Source organism: Oreochromis aureus, linkage group 7 (assembly GCF_013358895.1).
Source record: "Oreochromis aureus strain Israel breed Guangdong linkage group 7, ZZ_aureus, whole genome shotgun sequence".
In the NCBI taxonomy this organism is placed as follows: domain Eukaryota; kingdom Metazoa; phylum Chordata; class Actinopteri; order Cichliformes; family Cichlidae; genus Oreochromis; species Oreochromis aureus.
In genome coordinates, this window is record NC_052948.1 from 46,687,345 (window position 1) to 46,710,220 (window position 22,876).

At 44.0% G+C, this 22,876-nt stretch overlaps 1 protein-coding gene across 2 annotated transcripts; it reads right to left on the reverse strand.

The window, feature by feature from the left end:
- Positions 1-870: 870 nt before the first annotated feature.
- Positions 871-22,345, reverse strand: LOC116331746 (inactive tyrosine-protein kinase PRAG1). Of its 2 annotated transcripts, none has more exons than XM_031754525.2 (6): positions 22,257-22,345; positions 16,287-16,625; positions 14,485-16,205; positions 7,421-7,566; positions 5,546-6,309; positions 871-3,367 (listed from the first exon to the last, which is right to left on the reverse strand). In XM_031754525.2, the coding sequence occupies exons 2-6, from the start codon at positions 16,548-16,550 to the stop codon at positions 2,222-2,224; spliced, it is 4,041 nt and encodes a 1,346-aa protein (XP_031610385.1). In that variant the 5' UTR covers positions 16,551-16,625; positions 22,257-22,345; the 3' UTR covers positions 871-2,221. The 2 variants fall into 2 exon arrangements, with proteins under 2 accessions (XP_031610385.1, XP_031610386.1); XM_031754526.2 differs by lacking the exon at positions 22,257-22,345 and adding an exon at positions 19,699-19,925.
- Positions 22,346-22,876: the final 531 nt, after the last annotated feature.

The following is a 22,876-nucleotide window of genomic DNA, read 5'->3' on the forward strand; positions in this document are numbered from 1 at the left end:
CAGTTAAGCAGCCATTAGAAGATAGGTACACTGTGGTCATGAACAGAAACAATACTCAGGTAGACTGTGTTTAAACAACGCTCAGTTGGTACAAAGTAATCCAGTGCGCAGAGAAAAAATACCCCCACACCATTATACCATTACACCACCACCTGAACCACTGATACAAGGCAGGATGGATCTGTGCTTTCATGTTGTTTACAGCAAATTCTGACCCTGCCATCTGAATGTGGCAGCAGATAGACACACATCAGAGCAGGTATTTTCCCCCCCGATCTTCTAGCTTGTGTGATCTGTCACATCAGGTTCCTGTTCTCAGCTGGCAGCGTGGCACGCTGTGTGGTGCACCAGGTGTGGAACCTTGAAGCTGTGCCCCATCTGCTTCAAGGTTCGACACCGTTGCCGTCCTGTAAGCTTGAAACGTTCTGTTCTTTTCTGACCTCTGGCATCAACAACAAATTTCCGCCCAGAGAACTGCTGCTCACTGGATATTTTCTCTTTTTCTGACCATTTTCTCTAAACCCTAGAGATGATCTGCGGGAAAATCCCAGTAGACCAGCAGTTTCTGAAACACTCAGCCCAACACGTCTGGCACAACAACCATGTCCAAAGTCACTTCAATTCAAAATCACCCTCAATCTTTATTCTGATGTTCGGTTTGAATGATGTCTACATACCTAAATGCAAACAACTGCTGCCATATTTGCATTAACAAGCAGTTGTGGAACTAATAAAAAGGCCAGGGAATGTACCTATCAGTTGTCACAAACAGCTTGCACATATTCATTAGCAGCACCTGCTAATAGCTCAATCATTAAAATGGATAAGTACAACAAAACAAACAAAAAACTACCTCAAGACACCACATCCTGCAGTGAGAAAATATATGCAGTTTATTGATAGATGCAAATAAGAGGCACACACACAAAATAATTCCAATCAATAATGCATTAGTCGTGAGTTCAGGGCGCGTTTTACTTTTCTTCCACATTAAAAACAGTCGGTCATGGATAAAAACCTGCGTGCAGGCTGTTAATGTGTTGCCACACTTTTTGTTTGAATATAATTTATAACTTGAAGCTTTCATGACACATAAAAAAGCCCAGCTGCTGCTGAATAACATGGAAATAAACAGAAATTCCAGTGACTACTACAGGATAACAACTTAAATCATAAATATCTTTTTTTTTTTTAACTGCTGCTCATATTCATGGCTTTTTAAGACCTGCTTGGGCCCATTCACTTCTATTATCATCTACAAATCACTGTACAAAACCAAAAAAAAGAAAAGAAAAGAAAACATTGTTCCTGTGAAAGGCCAGTTTCACAAAGGACAAATGGTGGGGAGTATTTACATTAGGCTCGAGTCACTGTAACAAATACAAAAGAACAAAAGGCACTGTGACAAATGTCAACAAACATTTAAATATATAATAAAATTGAGCAAAGGAGGGAAAAAACTGTGTGTAGTAGAACAGTAGTAGTATTTTTTTCCGAAAGGCTGTGTTGATCATTTCCAAGTATACACAGAATAAAAAGAAAAAAAAAGGATAATCCTGCAGTAATTCTGCAATACAGCACTATGTGCCCATGACAAAAAACATGAGAGTAAAAGGTGCAACACGGTAAAGCCTGCAGGTGACCTCACATTTCCATTAGCAGAGAAATTAGCCGTACAGGTTACATGTAGACAAAGTTAGCTGCACATGTAGGTGCGACACAGCATTACCGACACAGAATTAGGTTATGAATTACTATCCTGGCGTCAGCGCGTATAAATGTCTCCACTGACATTTAATAAATACACAAAACACAGTGCCAAACATGAACTTTGGTAAGTGTATTATTATGAATACTGTCCATGTTCTTTTTTCCCCTGATGCATCCACCGGGATCCCGAGAGAAAATAAAAACAGATTCTAGTTCTCATGAGAATCTTTCTGACTATTACAAAATCAGTGGCGTGTTCACAGGTCTTTTTTTATACTAAGCTCACTGTCGCAGGATACTGTTGGTATAAATTAAAAAAAGTTCAGACTGGACGGCTATTTTGACGCATGGATCTCATGCATGAAGTAGATCGAATACACGGGTGCGGGTTTCCTCCAGAGGATCGTGCCTTCCTTATCCCATCCTTTGACATCATTGGTCTCTCTCACACGTACAGTCGCATATAACTATGCTTTCGCCCACATGGATTTTTAACCCTTAATGTGAGCTTTCACTTTAGTGAGTAGAGCAGTTCAGCTGTATGGCAGAGGGACAGAGGGTGAGCTGAGGAGAAGTACTGACAACACAGCCAGTCCTCCAGCTCTGCGTTCCTCTCTGGCTCCAGCGAGCGCTCGGCAAACTTCATCATCAGCAGCGCCCTTTTCACGTCGAGCCAATTAAGGAGACCCTCGTGTCGGGATCCATCGACAAAGTTTCCCCCCTGTCCTTGTCTCTCCCACTGCTGCTCCATGAGGTCCTTCCTCGGTCCCCAGAGCAAGCTCTGCAATATACGCTTGGCCTCCTGGATGTGGATGCGTTTGATGGGGTCAGGTTGGAGAAGGAGCTGGGCCAACCTCTGGAGGCCAGCTGAATAAAGGGAGACCGAGGGGATTGGAGGCAAGTCCTCACAGCGGTAGTCTTGTTCCTTCAGTGCTGGACTGACCTCGAACGGGTTTGGCTGGTGGAGGAGCTCATAGATCAGGATGCCCGTCTGGAACTCATCAAATTTGCGGTACTGGGCTGCTGAGAGGATCTCAGGTGCCAGCCTGGCGTGGTCCCGTTTGATGCGAGGGTCCACATTGGTTGACACGGCATCCTCCGAGGAGCGACGCTTGGCCTTTGCGAAGTTACTGATCAGGAGCCGGGGAAGGTGACGCTGAGCCTCTGCACCGCTTGAACCATTACTGGAGCTGTTTTCAGTCTGTGGAGCGAACAGAGCGGGCCTGCGCTGATGAGGTACCAACAACAAATTTTCTAGGCAGAGGTCACGGTGCGTGACCCCGTGCTCTTTCAAGTGCTCCAGGCCATTGCAGAGCTGTAGGAGAAGGAAGCATATGCGACGCTCGTAGACCTCTGGCTGAGCTTTGTGGAATGCCTCCCACTCCCGAACAAAGTCAGCTGCCGTCTGCTGAGGGATCTCAGGTGTGATGACCACCACTCGCTCTCTGTCTTCCGGCTGGCCCTGCACAGACTGAGGCAGTGGCGAAGCAGGTGTGGTTGGCTGGGAGACTTCATCAGAAGGCAACATGCTCTGGGGGACACAGGCGAGGAAGTGGCCACAGTCCTGCTGAAGGTTGAAGTGAGGAGGCATGCTCTGCTGCACCGACAGGCCGTAGAGATGGCCCTGTTTGGCTTCAATGCTTGAACTCTTGCAGATCTGCAGAGGTATGTACACAAAGGAAGGGAGAAAGGGGTGAAGCAGAAAAGAAGAAAGGGACAATGAGGGAGGGAGGGAAAATTCCAGAGAGACGGGAAGGGAGTGGAGCCAAGAAACATAAGAAAGGAATTCTTGTTAGTTAAGTTCCAAGGTCAGTGCTAATTCAGTTCCTGTTCCTATTCATGTGAAATCAGCACCCCTGATGGACATGTAAGCTCAAGCCTCAGCTGAAAAGCTTTCTCAAAAAGACTTTTTATACCACAGTTTGGCAAGTTGATAGCAGTACGAGATTCTGTTGGGATGAAAATAAACTACTACAGCCCTTCAGTGTCCATTCTCGTTCTAAAAATAGAACATTTCAAACTTGTCTGTGTGAAATATTACATCAAATTTTTTAAACAACACCTATTAAATTTCATTTATTTTAAGACTTTGATGGGACCGTTTTTTTCAAAAATAATGATCTTGTCTTAGTGAGAAGGTTTAGGTGGCAACACAGTAAACAGCATGACATGTAAAAAAGCATGCTGTACAACACTGACTTTGCTGGTTTAAATGTACAAAATTATCGTTAGCACAGGGATGAGTGTCTTGTATAAGTAAGTTTGTCTTGGCTTTGGACAACAGAAAGGGTTTGTCTGGGCTGTAAATCCTGCCTGGAATGTAAAAATTAATCAGCCCAGAGATATTAAGCAAGAGTCTGGGCACCCAGGCTGTGGCAAAACACACAATACAAACAGCTGCTACATTGTACAGAACTAATGACTTTCGGGCAAAGATCACATCACCCACACCCTCCTTCCTCGTTATTTGCATTACATGCCTTTAAGGTTTGCGCTGTAGTGGGGCCATCCCATCTGCAGCCTTAGAACAAATAAGACTGCTGCGCAGTTTTAATCTCCTCATCCTGTCCTCAAACTGTCAAGTACCTGCTTAAAAGTTCAACACCCACTAGGTCAACTGTACCTTAGACAACTGTAAGCTTTTACTTTTCTTAACTGCGACTAACAGTTACGATCAAGCAGAGTCCACACTCTGTTACTATACACTTATAACTTATCTTCTGCACAGTTTCAACAACAAATGTTTTCCTTAAATTTTTCCATTTCATTTAAATGTTAGCCTCGCAAATCCAAGTACATTATATGAAAACCAAGAATACAAGTACAATGGTCAAAGCTTAAAGTTTACACTTAGCTAAAAGTAATGGATAAGCAGTAAAAAATGGCAGCCAAAAAATGTGTAAGTGATTAAAATGAATGAGTAACCATCCAAGTGATAAAGATACAGCTTGCCAATGTTTGGCCAAGAGCTGAAACTACTAGTTAATATTTCAAAACAAACTGCTTTATGAATACATTTGCAAACTGTCGTTCTAAAACATGGCTAGCAGTGAATCGTTAGCTAGCAATATGGATTAGCAGCTGACTAGCTAGGGAAAGTTGAAAGTGTTAACAGGGCATGTACTGGATAAATGGGTAGAATGGGTGACACCATCCTTTGATATTAATATGTGTTAAATAGAGTGTTGCTATCACAACAACAGTCCCCTCAAGGTGCTTTATACTGTAAGATAAACTTTACTATTAGCCTATTGTAAACCCTCAACAATCAAACAACCACCTATGAGTAAGCACTTGGCAACAGCTAGAAGGAAAAACAGGAAGAAACCTCCAGGAGAACCAGTTTCAGAAACCATCTGCCTTGACCAGTTAGGGGTGGGGTGGGGGGGCATCCAAAAGTAGCCCAAACAAGTTTAAAATGAATTCTGCTGAATATATATATGAAGATAAAACGTGTTATATTAAAGGAGTTTCTCAGTATGTTAGGGGATCCAATGAAAAAGATTGCCAACCACTTGTTTAAACTATGTAGGATATTATTGATAATATGAATACTGTAAACTGTACTGTATTGATGATCCTACAATCCCATTTTAATTAGAATCCACAGGAAGCATAACAGGTTGCACACCTGCCACCTTTTACCTGCTTTGCAGAAAAAGTACTTGGCTGCTCACAACAACAAACAAAAAGCTAGTTATTTATTCGGTGGCCCGGTTAGTCTTTTTGGGTTAATTCTGATAAAGTGCTCACAGAGTGTGTTGCGTCCCTGGAAAGTAAAACATCACACACAACATCTCTCACTTGCAAATGAAGCTCAGTATTTATGGATTACCTTTACAGCGTAGGAGCTGCTGGGGTCTAAGGCACAGGCGGCAGAGTAGTACACAGCGTCTCCTGCATTGCAGCTCGGCTTGTTAGATGTGAGTCTGAACAGAGACCAGTTGCTCTCTTCAAACCTCAGCGGGTTCTTCTGTGAGCGAGTGAAGTGGTCTTCACATTTTAGAGCCAGGCGCCGCAGAGACTCAGCGTACAGCCCGCCCAGTTTGGAGTACACTCCTTCTCTACTGTCGATGTTGCTCAGAAGGGTCTGGAGCTGCAGGCTTGAGCCGAAATTTGGCGCTGAACCTGGTTCTGAAGCTGAGAATGGCACGCTGAGCTGAGGAGAAGATGAGCAAGTGATGCTGCTTCGGCAGTGCACGCCCAGCCGACCATGAGTCTTGACTGGCTCGTCCAGCGTCCTGGACCTCAAGGCTCGTCCCAGGGGGGCGTGACAACGTTCTAGCGACTCACTGGAGGAGAAAATGGGCCGTGGATCAACGGGGCTGGATGGCAAACTGGAACGGGAGCTGGCATCAGCGGTCCGGCACACGTTACTCTCTGAGCCAGTAAACGGGAGTCGCGGGTACGCTCGAACGAAAGGCTTTCCGTTTCCATCGGGAGCGGACACGGTGCGGCTGGCCATTTTTTTCTCTGGGAGTGGAGGCGGCTGCTTACTCGGGCTGGTAATGGAGGGAGGGTTAGGAGAACCTGGAGCTGAAGCCACTGGGCTTCTAGGAAACGGAGAAGAACAAGACATTCGTGTAGCATCCTGAGAACCTATGGAAAAAGAAAAAAAGACGTTAGCAGGTCTGCCAATTAAAACAAAACCAAACTCACAGACATAACCAATGAAACACAAACTGTGTCAACTTGGGAATTACAGGCTTCCACATGCACACAAACTAATACAGACACAAACAGAGAGAAATGTCTCTTGGCAGACTTTCGTTTTCCTGCCTTTGTGGATTCACACAGTGTATCCTTTGTGTCTGTGAGTCCTTCTAAGTTAATTTTCCTTAACAGGATTCCCTGACAGAACATTCAAAGGTGACAGCTGTGAATCTGATTTATCTACTACGCCCCTTATGTCACTGCGCACTGCTCGGCTATAACATAAAGACATACCTTGTTTCTACAGAAGAACTGGAAATTTTCCACAATCCAGGGTCCATGGTGACAGTCAAAACATCTTCCACCCAGTTATGAACCATTTGTCAATTAAAGACTTAAACTTGGAACTTGACATTACACCAGAGAAGACTGAAGATATTTAGATAATTGTGCGGTGCAGTCTTCAAGAACTGCTTTCGCGGGGGGGGTGGATAGTAAAGGTGGGTGGGGGGTGTCTCTAGGATGTAGCCAAGCCCTTTTTCCCCTCGTTATCAGAGTCCATAATTATCTCTTCAAACAACATTGCTCAGGAAGTTGCAGCAATTACAAGTGTCTGAGTGCCACCGAGGTTTAAGGCTGATACGTGAAGAATGACAACAATTTCCAAAGCGAGGACAGATGCCTCTCATTCTGAGCCACGTCTCAGGCTAGAAGACCGCGAAAAACGTGAACTAATGAACCCGTTACAACAAACTGCATGCGCACTGCATGCGAAAAAAGGAACCAGGGATAAGCTGACAGCCACCAACTGTAAATCCCTGCAGAGCTTCCTTTCCTTGTTTCGATGTTGCTGCTCAGGTTAACTCTGAACAAAGTGCACCTTTATGGTTCGCAGTCATAAAAGAGCAAAACAACTTCCATGGACACCCAAGTGTACATGTCAGAAAATTCACAGACATTGCCACGTAGACATGTCATGCTCGTTTCTGTTGGATTACACGAGTGTTTATTACTGCTATTATTATTTTTATTAACTGCTTCAGTATGAGCTGCTTACCAGTGTCAGCTGCAGTCAGGTTGTCAGTGGAGGCCATTGGGAGGCTGGAACTGCTCAGGCCCCGCAGAGACGAGGTAGGGCTCTCTACTGACCCATGTTGGCCACAGCGGTCCATCTCCATGTTGCTGCCACTCATCCTACCCACTCTGTCATGGAGAAAACAACAAAGCAGAGATAATGTTACACAAGTTGATTTTTCACTATTTACTTTTCTGCAACAGGGCCCGGTGCAGTGTCTCGAGGCAGTCAATCTGCTGATCTGCAGCAGAAATAGGCATTCTTCTTGCATGCCCGTTTGTAAATGTGGAACCATTCCTCTTCCTCTTGCTTGTTTTATGTCTGCACTATGCAATTAATAAACCTGCGGGAAAGACGACATAGTTTCATCTGAAATGATGAATAAGTCATGTCAAGTTTCACTTCTTCGTTAGGAGTGGTACGCTTCCTGATTCAGCGTTGCCTCATAATTGCAATAAACAAGCCTCAATGAAAAATGTACCCCCAATCACATCGGAATCTAAAAGCGAGACTGAGCAACTGCTGCTGAGCGTTAGCCCCTCTGTGTCCACAAGTGGCAATAAGAGCATAGATGCAAACTGGATTTCCCTACATTTAGTTGCATTTTCCTAATTTATGCTTGTGGCTAGGGACTCAGAGTTACATTAACGACTAAAATCTCTAAAAGAAGAATAAATGCGAGGACCTCTCTGGTTTTTTATAATCTTTTTAAAAACTGCACTATGGTTCCCAAATGTAGCTTCAACTAAAAGCTACAAATTTAAGCACAAAGTACAACCACAATTCCTCCTGTCCATTTGCCTGATTACCTGACCACCTAACCATCGTGCCTGCCTCTTATAATGCCGGTGAAAAGTGTTCATGAGCAGAATTTCTAATAAAGTTGACCAATTAGGGTGACTGACAGCTATTCGCTCTTCTCATTACAGCTGCTAATGGCTCAGGGAAGCATGGTCCCATCCCTCCCCTTCATCTGCCCCTCTCCGTCCTCTCCTCCATCACAAAATGACTCCTCTATCCGTTTATCTGCCGGCCCCTGACTTCAGTTCCACCATAAATCAGCAGAACAAACAGACGAGCAGAGGAGAGAAGCACAGGGGGGAGACAAAGGGTTAGGTATTCTCTGTTGGTAGTTAGCTAAAGGATTCGCTATCATTTTACAGACAAAAGAGGCCGTGATGAAAGGCAGTGGAAATGCTGAGGCGCAGGAGAAATGGTAATGGGCGCAGGGATTATGAGCGAATGTGCATGTCTGCGCCCGTGCATGTCTCGGTCTAGATCTCTCCGATTTGTATCCAAAACATGAGATTTTCCTATGTGAAAAAAAATGGCACTGATTTATGCTGGAGGATGAGCGTGGATGAGCAAGCTTCTTGAGGAGAGGCACGCAAGGAAGGAGATACAAGCGTTTAGGGTGGTACAATATTTGTCCTCATTATTGTTTGTTCCTATCATTAAATGGAAATAAATGTTTCAAGTGAAGGTTTTTATTGCCGTGAACACTTGGTATCTGCGGTTTGATAATTTAAAAGACCTCCCCACATACACACACTTTATACAGTGCTGTATAAAATACACATTATGCACCAAAAGACAACATTTTTTCCAAGATCACCGTAGGATGTCTGATTTCAGACTAAACATCTATTAATAACCTTGGTTTCTCATTTCCTCGGAGTAGATCTAATCAGCTTTCCAGCAAAAAACAAAGCTTACTTGAGATTCTCTTATTGCTCCAGTAAATCTCTCAGATGAGGTTTGTGCTTCGTTATCAACTCCGCTACTACAACATAACCCAGTTTCAGTATAAACAGTTGCATTATAGTAAGTAACCCACTCAATCTGGTTTGCTGACGTGTGAGTGTGTTTGTGCTACTAATAAAGCTGTGGGCGACAAGCTTTAAAAAGGCAGTGGACTGGCGTTGCAGCTAACTAGCTAGGGATAGCAGTGTAACAGTGTAAAATAGCAGTGTAACAGTGTAAAATGAGATATAAACCAAACTGCAGGAGTGTTGTAGTTCTCGGAGGTTAGGCTAATTGAACTGATTTCACTTCCTGACTCTTACTTAGGACGTTCTTTGTGGTAAACACATAAAATGATGCGGTGGGAGCGAAAGCATGCATGCACTTTGTATGTTTACGTGCAAAAGGTCAGATGCTCATATACAAACATACTTGGATTTTCAGGGCTATTTCATATAGAGATGTAATCTTTTAGTCACGGGCTAAGCTGGTTAAAGAGTATTAAGAATACACCCGATTAATTTATAATACACCGTCCATCCTTTATGTATGCTGCAGGAAGCAGAGGTGGTAGGAGACACACCATGCAATGCAATGAACACGATCCCTGCAAAGCTTGCAGTGTTAGTTTTTATGAGTCTCTGCCAGAGAGGAATGGATTGAACTCTATCTCTGTGATATTATGAACAATATAAATATCTCATGTCCTCCTTTAATATAAAGACTCACAGGGGGTAAAAAGCTGTATATTGCATTTCTGTAACACTGGGTTATATTTTCTCCCGCTTGTTGTGCAACCTCTACATGTTCCAACAGAGAATAAAGAGACACATTGTTTGCCTCCAAAGACTGTAGGACAGTTACCAAGGCTGTACAGTTTTATAAACCAAAGATCCATTAATGTTTGACACAAATCCTTGCTATCTCTTGCAGACAGCTCCAGGCCTACCTTGTCATCATTTGTCAGCTTTTTTTCCCTCTTTTCTTATTCACCGCCGCTCAGCTCACGTGTTAAAACCCCCCCCAAAACAATCTTTGAAATGCAACTCTGTCGCTCCTCCTGTCTAAGAATGTAAAATCTATTAGAACTATCAAGCTTTTCATCTTACCACTTCTTTCTACTGCACCAGGGAGACTTGTTAAAACAGAGAATTAGATCAAGAAAGTGGAAAAACATTACATGAGATTAGAAGAAGAGCAAATGGCAGTTTGTAAAAGAGGAAGGAAACAAATTTGACCACATGCAATGCTGCATCTAAATTTTGGCATCTGATGTGGGGGGGGGAAAAAAAAAAAAAAGAGAGAGAAAAGCAAATCTAGGAAGCAACCTGAAACGCAAACTCTTCACCAGCCTAATGACATAGCAGTCAGATTTTGTGTCTCACTGGTGATGCAGGATAATAATTTGTCGTCAGGTGCCTACCTCATGCTGAGGTCCTTGCTGGGCCGGTTGGTACAAAACGCCCCTGGATCATGCTAGCGGCTCCCTAGAGCCACGCCGTGTGTAGGTAACACAACTCTGGTGCCACACGAGTAATGTGTGTATTTAAAGTGTCTCACAAGAAAAGCAACAGCATCCATTAGATGCGAGGAGTTAAAGCGCCCACATTTCTAACTTCATTCACCTACGAGTTCACTTTAGAAAAGCCTTCAAGTCTGCCAGACTGCAACAAGATGCTATCTGTTGTGCAGCAGAAAGGGGATCAGGAAGGCTTTGTGCAGGGAGGGGCAGCAAATCTTGGAACAGCAGATCACAGAGCGAAGCCAATTCAAACCCAAGTCGAGTCCACAATGCTGATCTATAAAATCTACTTCTATCTGTGGCAACTGATCGCCAGGCTGGAACAGTTTGGGAGTTGCCCCGGGGGGCAGCAATCTGTTCACTAAAGCCCCTCCCTCTTTGGCAACATTTACACACCAGTTGACACGCCTTCCTTGTTAAGGAGTAGGCTACTTAATCATGCACACTCATCCATGACGTAGGCACATGCACAAAAGCGAACACCTCCTAGGTCCGACCCGACATATCATCCATTGTGGATGACCTGTTACACGGAATAAAAGAGCAAAATTTGGTGTTTTATGCTGTGATCAAAGGCTCTGGGAGCCAGATTTTTCTAAACCATCTGTGGCTTTTAAATGATTCAGAACTTTAAAATGCTCCTTCAAAGGGGACGTGTACTCATGTCTTTGAGTCGGGAATGTGGAACTACTCTCCAGTACCGTGTCTCCAGTAGTGACCAGGGTCGCTTGTTGCTTAAACAAATTAAACCCACTGATAAACTTGGAATGCCACAAAGCTAGAGCTGTCACTGGGTAAAGGCGTGTTCCCACATGTGTCCCAACAAGGTATTTTTATCAGCGCAGAATGTTGGCAACGTCATAACAGCAAAAACGGTTCCTTCCTAGAATTACCGCAAACATAAAGCCCCACTGAAACGTGATCAGCGGTCTGTGACGTCTTCTGAGCTTTGGCCGAATCTAGCTCAAGATGAGAAAACGCGTGCTTGCGTAGGGGAAGTCACATTGTGTGTGTGTGGCTTGCACCTCATTGCACTGTTATAGACAAAGCAAAGTTTATTTTAAGGGGGGAGGGGGTTCATTTGATGCTCTAATAACTTCAACACAGAGCCTCTTCTCTTTTTCTTGTTTGGAAAACTGACTCAGACAGCACAATGTATTCTTAGAATCACGCAGCTTCAGTTTAAGGCAACTGTGCATTTTTTTTTTAGAGCTTACATATGACTGCAAAGACCAAGGAGTGTGCGAACATGAGCATTCATCATTTTGCATATATAGCACATGATGTAATTAAACGTGATTACCAAGCCACACAAATGACCAGCATGTGTATTTCAGCAGAAATATCATACACACAAACAAACACAGTACTGTGAAAATGTCACCTCTGGTCTCATTTCTATATATTTTTCTTCAAAGAAGTCAGATTTTCTTGGAATGTTTAAGAGGTCTTGAGCAATAGTTCTCTGGGCTTTCTGAAGATTTTTCCAAGTTTTTCTTTGCATATTTGCTGCTTTAAAAAAATCATATTTAGTCTAGTCCTTGCATCTGCCTATTTTCTGAGTAATGCTTTTTTTTTGGTTTTGTTTATTGAACCTCTTAACACTGACCTCTGAATCACTGAAGGATGAAAAAGGCTCTTAACTCACAGGATGTGAACCAGTGTTGTTTTTACATATAAGAGAAAACTTACCAGAGGGCCCATTTTAAATTGTATCTTTGTTACTAGCAGTCTGTTGTAAGAAGACATAATTTGTTTCCATTTCTTTAGCTGATTGAATCTATGAAACTCCCAAAAATAACACATTTTGACAGACATACAATAGTATTTTTTGCACCAACAAGGTGATTCCCAGAGAGCTATCAGCTTGAATTTGGCACTTCTCAGCATGTGGTGCAGTTTGTCCTGAAAATATCTGAACAGCACCTGAAAGTCATGTCTTTAAAGAGTGGGAAAAATCTAATAAAGTCCTGAAAAAGGAGCTGAGAGATGTATTTGGGCCGTCAGTTGATCCAATGTACTGTTCACTAAGGCCTCATCAGAAATAATTTTAATGGAAGGGTGGCTGTCAAGAAGCCATTCATGCAGAAGGAAATAGGGAAAACGGTGGAGGTAGGTGGCTTTATATAAGAATTTGACAGAAAATCAGGTCTTGGAGCGACTAATCCAAATGTGAAAGTTCTGATTCAAACCACTGTCAATATGTACCAAGGACATCAGAAGAGATGTAGAACAGTGAGTGGCTCTAGCCATCTGTAAAAACATGGTGCAGGCTCTGTCACAGTTTGGGGATGTGTTTTAGCCAGAGGTGTTGTAGATCTTGTCAAAATTGATGGAATTATGAACACAGAAAAATGCCATCAGATTTGGACCCACTAGCATCTGACTGACAAAGATCCCAACCACAATACAGTCAAATGCCACCAACATCCAAAGAAGAGCTTTGACAGTTTTCCAGGAAGAACTATTCCTGAAGACTACTTTCATGCCTAAGAGGGTTCAGGCTGTGTTAATGAATAAATATTGGCTTTCATGCTTGTTAGAAATCTTTTATATAAGGCTCGTTTTTGCTGTGTACACTGTATTTTCGTGTATGTTTAAAGATGTTTCAATAAATCACTGCACTTACTGCCAATTTTCTATTAAAATATAAAGAAATGAAGGGCTACTCAAGAGTTTTCCACAGTACTACAAACGCTTTTTGCATTCATCGTCTACTGTGGTGCAGCCAAAACAAATTTACAGTAACTTGACATAGCAGCAGACTACTTAACAGACGTACTTTGTGCATTAATTACAATTGAAAAAGGTCACGCTGCTAGCATGAATAGAACAAGGCGTGCATTAAGGAATATTCTGCAAGAGTCTGAATGATCACAAGGCATTAGAATGGAGGCTGAATAATGATGCTATGAAAGGAGAAGGCACTGCGAGTTTCACACTGATGACTGCAGTCAGATACTGTATCTGCACATATGTACGGTCACAGACACTGAATAGTGACATGCATGAAATAAATGCATCAGAACTGCATTAAGTTTATTTTATTTATAAGCACTGCCTTTGTGGAGAGCATTACCTCAGGCCCAAGTGCATGTTATAAGTGCTAAATTAAATAATATAATCAAACCACAGTCCCAAAAATCCTAATGCAAGTCACTGAGACAAAACAACAGAACAAGTATTCGCTACAACAGGCAATTCACATGTGATAAACCTGCATTACAGTAAAACTGCATTACAGTATGTCAACAGCTTACCTCCATGTATCTATCACACTTTTTCACTGCTGCCTTTGAATAAACAATATTTCAGTTCCCCTGTCCTTAAGCCAAGTTGTGCATTTGATGGGTTTTATCACCATTTACCATTTCTTGAAGAGTATCTATGTGTGTTAGATTCTTATGCAAAAAGCAAGACAATGTCAGTGGTTACATGTTTGGATATTAGATGATCAGATAAAAGCATTTGTGCCTGTGACCATTTCCAGCTACTCTGAACAAAGTGATGTAGCACAGTTAATGAACACCTTCTGAGATATTTTGTGTTTGTTGGTCAACATGAGTGACGAAGCAGTGTCGTTGCCTCAATTAGGCTCAACCATCTAGATGCTATTCTGTCACTGCTTTTGACAACATGATTAACTGAAAAAGCACATTTAGTAATAAAAAAAAAAAAAGTCATAGATCTTTCTGAGATCTGCGGCATTGCTGCTCTGTCCTGTTCAAGGGTTAACCAAATGTGGGACTGTAAAACAAAAACAGTGCTTTGCTATTCTTACCTGTGCAGTTTCTTGGGTGGGGGAGGCGGTGGATTGGGGTCATTGCTGGTAGCTCCCTTCCCTGGTGCCAGCGGCTCTGATGAGCCACCATGCAACGGTTGCTTTGCAGGCATGCTCCCGTTATGCTTGCCCTCCGCCTCTGCGCCGTTGCCCTTAGTTTCCCCCTGATAGGCACCATTGTTAGTGGCAGCTGGGGGGGCCGTGCCTGGCTCTGTCAGTGGAGGGGGGCCACTGTGGGCCTTCGAGTCCCTGGCCTCCTTCCAGACAGCAGCACCACTGACTATGCCTGTCACCCGAGAGGTTGCCTCGGCACTGCCGGCTAACTTTTTCTTTTCCGTCTCTTTCCGGTCTCTTTCTTCCTCCTCCTCCTCTTCCTCAATGCGGCAGTTCCAGCCAGAGCTGTGGTGGTGGGGCTTGTGCCATCGCTCGGGCGCTGGGCTCTGGTTCTCCGCAGTGGCCTCTTTAGTAGAGACGAAGAAAAGCATGGGGAGTTCAGTGAGAGGGACAGGAGATGAAACAGACGGAGAGAGGCTGGAGGTCAGTAGTCTGGGAAGTTCAGGAAGTGGGACTGGAGACGACATGGACGATGAGAGGCTAGAGGTGCCCAGTTTTGGGGAGCGGGTGTTCCTCTTTGGAGGAATTGGTGGGCTGGACTGGGGCTTGGGGTGCAGAGTGGGGGCACAGCCTACTTCTGTGGCCAGAGAGCCTGTGCTGTGGCTGGGGCTGGGCCAATGGAAAGCAGGGCTGCTCTGGTCTTTACGAGCCGTGGGGCTGAAGTGGCACTGGGTGCTAACAGCCGAATCCGGGCTGCTCAAGTAGAAAGTCCTGTTGTTCCCCTCCATGTGAGCAGCCATTACAGTGATGGTGGCCCGCTGACTGTCTCCTGAGAGGTCATGCTCAGAGCTTAGGGACTCCTCAGTCTGGTTTGGCGACTCAGGTTGAGATTGCAGTCCATTTTCTTGCTGCTTGCGCTTTTTCTTAGTGCTCTCAGCATAAATGGGCTCTGAGCTTTTCTGTCCACTGAAAAAGGTGGGAGTTGACCGTGGGCTATCCATAGATGGTGGGCTTTGGGGGCTCCTCGAGCTGTCTTTTCTTCCTCCTGAGCCTTCCGGTCCAGGAAGTGAATCTGTGCTGCTACGATAAGAATAAGAGGAGTCTGATAGGTTGCTCTGTTTGGACAGGATAGGACGAAGAGATTTAGGGCTAGCGACGTCCACACAGGAAGTGGAAGAAGTGCTGGATGTCTTTGTGGTAACACCGGTCGCACTCCCACTGTTCGTACCATTGCTATGGACTGTGGCAGGGCTAGTAGGGACAATATCCAGTGAAAAGGGTATCTCCACAGCTGCCTGATGACATTCTTGATAATTCAACCTGGTAGTCACAACATTTCCATTAAAAGTGCTTTTGGTTCGGAGAGCAGCTGTACTATTCTGCTGCCTGCAGGAGTCTTCATTGGCATTTTTCTTTAAACTCTGAGAACCTCGACCCTCCTCCTGGGTAACATAGATATTGCTGATGATCTTAGAGTCAGTGGGCAGGATAGTGGGGGACAAGGGAGTCAAAGAGAAGCAGTTGTTGCAGTCTTTCTTGGCGTCGGGACTCTGGAGAACTGCGTCTCTGTGGGCCTTATTGCAGCCGCTGTTATCAATGTAAAGAGACGACAGGTCTAAGAGCTGCTTGAGGCGCAGCCTCTCAGTTGGGCTCTTTGTGTTTTCCTCCTACAAACAAACATGAGCACACATTACCAAACAGACATCCAGCTGACAAAAATAAAAAATGTAAACATTTGAGAGGCTCACCTGCTCAATGTTCATGTTGACATCTGCAGCATCGCCGGTGTCGAGGCTCATCATAGTAGGTTTCACAGCTATCGTCGGCTTGCTGTAGGGTGAAGGCGCAGTCACTAAAGCTTCCTCATCACCTCCCGGGCTGCTCTTCAAACATGCAGCTGGTGCGCCGCCATCCGGGAAGCCAACGGTCTTGTGTGCGCTGAACGGGTGGAAGCAGTTCTTACAAGAGCCGGGTTTCCACACGTGTTCTGCAAAGTCGTTGCACGCTGACATCTTGGGTTCACTAAATCCGGTTTGGTCAGAGGTGGCTCTGGGAGTATCTGGTAGATGCAGGATAACCTGTCATGGCTGATTTTGCGACACGGGGTGTCGGTCGTAGGGTAGCATGTAAAAGGCAGAGAGAAGAATGCAGTTTTTGAGTTAGACATATGGCCAAAAAGTGATTACATTAAGTCATAACAATAATCCCACGTCTTTGACACCCAAAAAAAAAAAAAAAAAAAAACTGATGTAAAAATCTCATCCAGCCCTTAAGTTCTTAACTTTTAAAACATCAAACTGTCTGACAGCTCATATCTCTTTTTAGATGCCCGGAGAAAAGATATCAGACTGTTTTTATTCATTTTGCCTTTAAACTACTAACATATGCATGATCTTCTGTCATAAATCCTAACAAACATTTAAAAAAAAATAGTGAAAAGTTCAAGCATCTATTTAAAAACTCAAAGACAAGGAGGCCCAGGCTGACAAGTGTCTCTGACTCCATAGAAGACTTGTTAAGACTTAAGTGTCATTCATGGATGTAACTTGAGAAGACCTGATGTCTGCGTGCACTGCATGTTCCCATGCCCTCTTAAATTAGAGGGTATGTGGTTTCTGTTCAACCAAAGGGTTTTGCCGGTGTGAGCCTGGCAACATAAAAGCCCTCCAGAGCCCTCTGCCGCCCCCAGCGTGCTACCAGAAGACGGAGGAGCCTCAAGCATCCCGGAGGTCGGAATGTCAGGAATGTCTAAAGGCGCAAGTCTCACCAGGGTGAATCTCACACCCACGATGACCCCCCACCCCACTTCTGTCTTCTACACATGAACACACAAACGACATGTGCGTCCTCCACCTCTCACAAACACAACTGAACCACGCACCTCCTTCCTCTCCCTCGCTGAGCCCCGTTTAACTGGTCTGACAGAGAGAAGATCAACACCTTTTCAGAGAGATCATTTGTTTCCTCGCAGCCGGGAGCGGGGTGGGGGTGTGTGTCTCTATTTATGCCCCTGACACAGCTTTAATTGCCTTTCAACAAGGTGATGCAGTGACATACGGCCACATTAGCTCGCTATTTAAGATGCACCGGCTGGAAAACAGTCGTAAGAGGCAGGAGGATCCACAATTCCTCTTACGACTGAGGAAAGTTCTCAGCTAACCTGTGATTCATCACAGAGAAACATTAGAGTGACATTAAGCATTAACGTAGCCACGGATTGAAAAATACTTAAGATTATAAAGGTTAGGCCTATTAAGACTCCAGTTAATTCTTGCTTTATGACCCAATAATGCCACAGGGTGTGACGAGTGGTCCCGCCGGCAAAGATAAGATGCATGTTTACATTTTTCTTTGTTCTGTCTGACTCAGTTCATGCAGGAAGGCATCCGCTAGCTCACTGTTTGTTTTACCGTTCCTGCGACAACAGAGGAAACTGCAGCTTGGCTAACATCTTACAGCCCCGTGCATGAGTCATGCGGAGAGATGACTGATCAGAGGCGCAAGGGATTATTGGGCCACTGGTTCTCGAGAGCACAGACCTGCTGCCAGTGAACTTTAGGCTCCGCTTTCTCGACAGAGAGTCGCCATCGACCACGCAGGATTTTCACCTGAGACCACTTCTGCCACTCTTGTCTGCATTTGCACAGCAACACTGGGACACAAATGAAGCTGCACACGGTTTTGGTTATTTTGGCTCTTGTTGACATGGTCAACGCTACTTGTTTTAACAGAGACAGACCCTGTGGTCTACATTCCCCACACCTTCTCAAGTTTACAGTTCAATTTCTCTCACTTCCTCTCGCTAAAAGTAAAAAAAGCTCTCACACGCAGCAACAAGAAGTTGAAGAAAAAGTGAAGCAGTACCTTCGATATAAGACACAGACTATGGAGAATATCTCATGAGCGTGTGAGAAGTTGGGGGCTAAAAAATGACTTGAGGATGGATGTGGAATTTACAGTTTTGAGCCACCACCTCATATAGACTGTGTAAACCTTAACAAGCCTCTGCCCTCATTTCTTTCGACCTTTGTACACACACACACACACACATACACACACACACACACTGATATTTCAAACACATCCAAAGGTAATCTCAAAGATTCTGAACATTATAACCAACTGCTGAACCTAAAATTGGATCTTTCCCCTTTGATGAGCAGGGTGTGAGCATGCACTTTGAATCCTGAATCTTTACGCAGCAGCGCATAACCAAGGAGTCAACCACCTACAGACACACATGACACCCCTCCAACCCCACCTCATACCCCGACAGACACACGCGCGCGCACATGTACGCGTAAGCAAACAAGCGCAGAGACAGTCGCTATGAAGTGTAGGTCATCTGATAGTTATTACTCTAGGGCTACTGTAATCCACCGACTTGTCCTACTGACTGCTTTTTAAGGAGCTGCTCTGTGCCGTGCGACCAAACGCACACTTAATTGGATGACAGGCCCACAAAGCGGGGAAAAACACACACAAAACAAAAACAAAACACATCCACTCGTACATAATCAAAATAATTGGACAACCTCTAGTTCACGTCACAGTCTGATAAGCAGGTCACTTCAGTGTGTAGTCCCTCACTTTGAATACAAATCCCTTTTCGGGCAACATTTGTCACGCCTGCTCACTCACACGGCCCCGTTCATTCATTCTGGGGGCGCAACCAGGTTTTTTCACAGTCACGAGGGGGGTATTTCCAACCCCACAACCCCGAAATAACTTGTGAACTTTCCTCTAAACCCCCATCTTAGATACATTATCGGTCTATTTTGCGAGCATCAGCTTTAACATCCGCTCGACTTGCGGTAAACACCCCACGTGTTTCGGTCTGAGATTCTGTTTTTAGATGAGGTGCGTGAAGATTTGGGTAAACGTTGCTGTCGCCGTGCCAAATTTGGTCGGCGATGGGTTGTTGTAGATTAAATGTAAAAGAAAAATGATGTCCTTAGAATAGTGCGTTATTTAGAAAAAAATCCATTACCTGAATGAATAATACAACGCGCACGCCTATAGAAAATTCAAGTGAAACAACTTTGTTCAGCAGATGAAGCAGGTGTCGCCTATGCGAAGGCAATAAAGGGAGGGAGGAAATAAATGGCACCTACAATGAAACCATGCTGAAGTAGCCAAGGTTATCCGCCGACTGCTTACCTGCACGGACTTCGTCCTGCCTGGTAACACAAAAGCGTTCAAAAAAAAAAAAAAAAAATAGACCTAAAATAATGAACACAAGTGCAAATGTTCTCGTGATTCCCACAGATGTCGATATCCGTCTGTCTTCGAGTATTCCACCACCGACAGGTTAAAGACGCAGGAGGCTGTGCGCTGCTGCGGGCTGTTTTCGGCTCCAGCCAGGCATGCTGCTGCTGCTGCTGTTGCACTGTGCAGAGGTGGAGTGCTGGAGCGCAGCCCTCTGCAGCAACGTGGGGGAGAGCACAAGGAGGTGGGAGGAGCTCCTAACCAACCAGCCTGCTTGCTGCCTGCCTGCCTGCCATGCAGTCGGCCCAGTGGCCACACTCCTGCTGGCTTACAGAGTACACGTGTATATACTTTTTATTTATTAAAAATACACAGCCCAACTTCCCCTAATCTTAAACTTTAACCTTCGGGCTGCAAATGATGGTCACTACTTCATGGCTCCAAGGTCCACTGGCTTGTGCAAGTTTATTCTGAAAGCCCTGAGACTGGATCAAGAGATCCTCTGAAGCAAAGAGAGTGTGGATCAACACAAGCTTCTCTGGGGTTCTGTTGCCCTCCACCCCTTTTTTCCCCTGCTACCCCCAGGACTGCGCCTGCTTCTGTTCATCACGGTGACAGAGTAATAGAAAAACACACTGCTGCTGCTACTGAGCCTGGCTGGACCCCTGCTGGTTTCCATTACTGGCAGCATAGCTCAGGGACTGACAAACACAGTCAGTGTGGATGAACTCAGTCATCCATAGAGATTAACCTTTTAACTGAGTGTGTCCTCTAACATCTTATCAAGAAATGACACTGAAACGAGCAATTAACACTTGTCTCCTGACTAATTTAAAAAGAAAGTACTGTTTAAAACAACACCAGAATTAGTTTTGAAGATTTAATGTTGATTTTCTGTAGCAGGACATAAATACAGCAAAGGAGACAGGCTCTGATGACTCCTTGAAAAATCTAAGATAAAAACCCAACAGTACTCAATCTGTCAAGCCTCAAATCCAAGGATCCCATTGATCTGATCTATTGCCTGTGAAGGACACATCCATGAATATGAATTGATTGGACACAGACCCTCGCAGTATCCTGAAACTCAAAGATTTATAGCAGAGCTAAGACAATCAACATAAGTGGCAGAGCGGAGACTGGATCCAGGAAAAGGGATATCTTTTACAAGACCACCTGTTGAATTTGGAAAGAGTTGCAATCCTCTCAAGAGGATTAAGAGTTTGTTGCATTTCATCTATTTTTGGCAGCACAGCACATGTAATAATTCTGCTAATGGGGTAATTCAGATTGGTGCGTGGCATAAGAGCGCTGGATGATGTGTGAGAAGCTTCTAGGCACATTCAGCTATTAGACATGGCCCAGGCAACAATGCATTGCACAAAAATGTATAGTTTTTTTGCTTTTGTTATATGAAATTCGTACAGGAGGTGGTACGTGTTGTTCCTGTACTGAAGTGTATCTGTGCTGAGAATCTTCATTAGCTTCATGTAGTGTCATTTTGCAAAGTCACAGGAGGAAAGGCTGTCATATAAAACTGAGATACTGTGGGAACATCCAAATGAGAGGAACACAGCAGACGGATAGGACCGCTCAGAAACACTGCATTACTACAAGAAGTTTTCCACACAAAATTTCTGAATAACAAGTGTGCGGGGAAATGTAATTTCACTAAATTCTTCCTAATTCATGTTATATCCAAGCAGAAACCTCTTAAAAGTCAAGCAGATGTACCAAAAAAGGATGAGGATAATTGGAGTCCCTCTAATGACCACATGAGGCAGGTCCCAAAAGCAAGTCATTCTCCCTGAGACTACTGTGTTAAAATGCCCAACTTTACAACAGGAATTAACATGTTTACAGCCTGGTACAAAAAAGTGATGGTTTCTGCAGCCAATTTATCCCCTTTGTTACTAGGGGTTCATTTACTTATAACTCACTAACTTAAATTTATTAAGTCTTAATGCTAAGCATTACTGAGGGGTGTGGCTCCTTGAGTAGCAGGGTGCCCACTGAAAAACAGTACATCTCATGACTCAGTAGCTTGAGGCAGCTTGAAGCAATTGTTTTCTGTGTGACTTTATCAGTCTCTCACATCGCTGTGGAGGAATTTTGGCCCGCTATTTCCAAAATTGCTTCAGTTTATTGAGGTTTGAGGGCTTTTATTCGAGGCCTGGCCACAGCATTTCAACCAGTTTGGAGTCGGGACTTTGACTGGGCCATTGCAACACCTTGATTCTTTTCTGCTGTAAACCTGCCGATGTGCTGGGATCATTGTCCTGCTGTGTGACCCAGTTTCAGCCAAGTTTGTTCAGATGCAGCTTTGTAAACCTACGATGTGCTGCAATGCTCTTTTTAGAGAAACTTTCTCCTTACAATTCTTCCAAACTTGTCAAACTTGTTCAGTCTTTTTTCTAATTGTGCTGTTGTGAACTTCAATATTTAACATGATAACTAATACCTGAGATGTTTTTTTTCCCCCTGTTTCTCTGATAATTGCATTCTCTTACCTTGAGGTAAATTTACTGGGACATCCACTTCTAGGGATATTGTAGCATTGTGTTTACACACTCCTGAAACCTGCAGACTAACCTGCCAAAACCTCTGCTCTTACAGAGGTGCCCACACCAGCTGATAATCAGTTAATTAAGTGTATTTAGTAGCAGCACCTGGCTGTGATTTAGTTCTTAATTCCTATAGAAACAGGATATGAGTGACCTTCGTCTGCATAAAGCATTTTTTTGCATGACTGTATAGAGTCTTCTGTTATTTCCACTAAAGTACACTATGTCTACTATACTATACTGTCTAGTATACTAATGAAATGTACAATAAATTATGTATTCCTTATTACTGATAACCTAAATGTGCTATGAGTTTGTTTTTGGGAGTGAGTACAGTATGCCCCATAAAGCATTTTTAGCTGCTTAACTTTTACAATGATGCCATAAATTAGGAAGAAAGCCAAAGCCAGTGAATGGTAATTTGGCTCGTATGAAGGACCTCTGCCATACTATCAACACTGTTGAATTAGCAGTTTGTTGGCATGCTGCAGGCTGCACTGAGCTTGTGTATGCAGCTCAGGAGACTCAGATGGAGGTAACGTCCCTGTACGCTGCGACATGAGGAT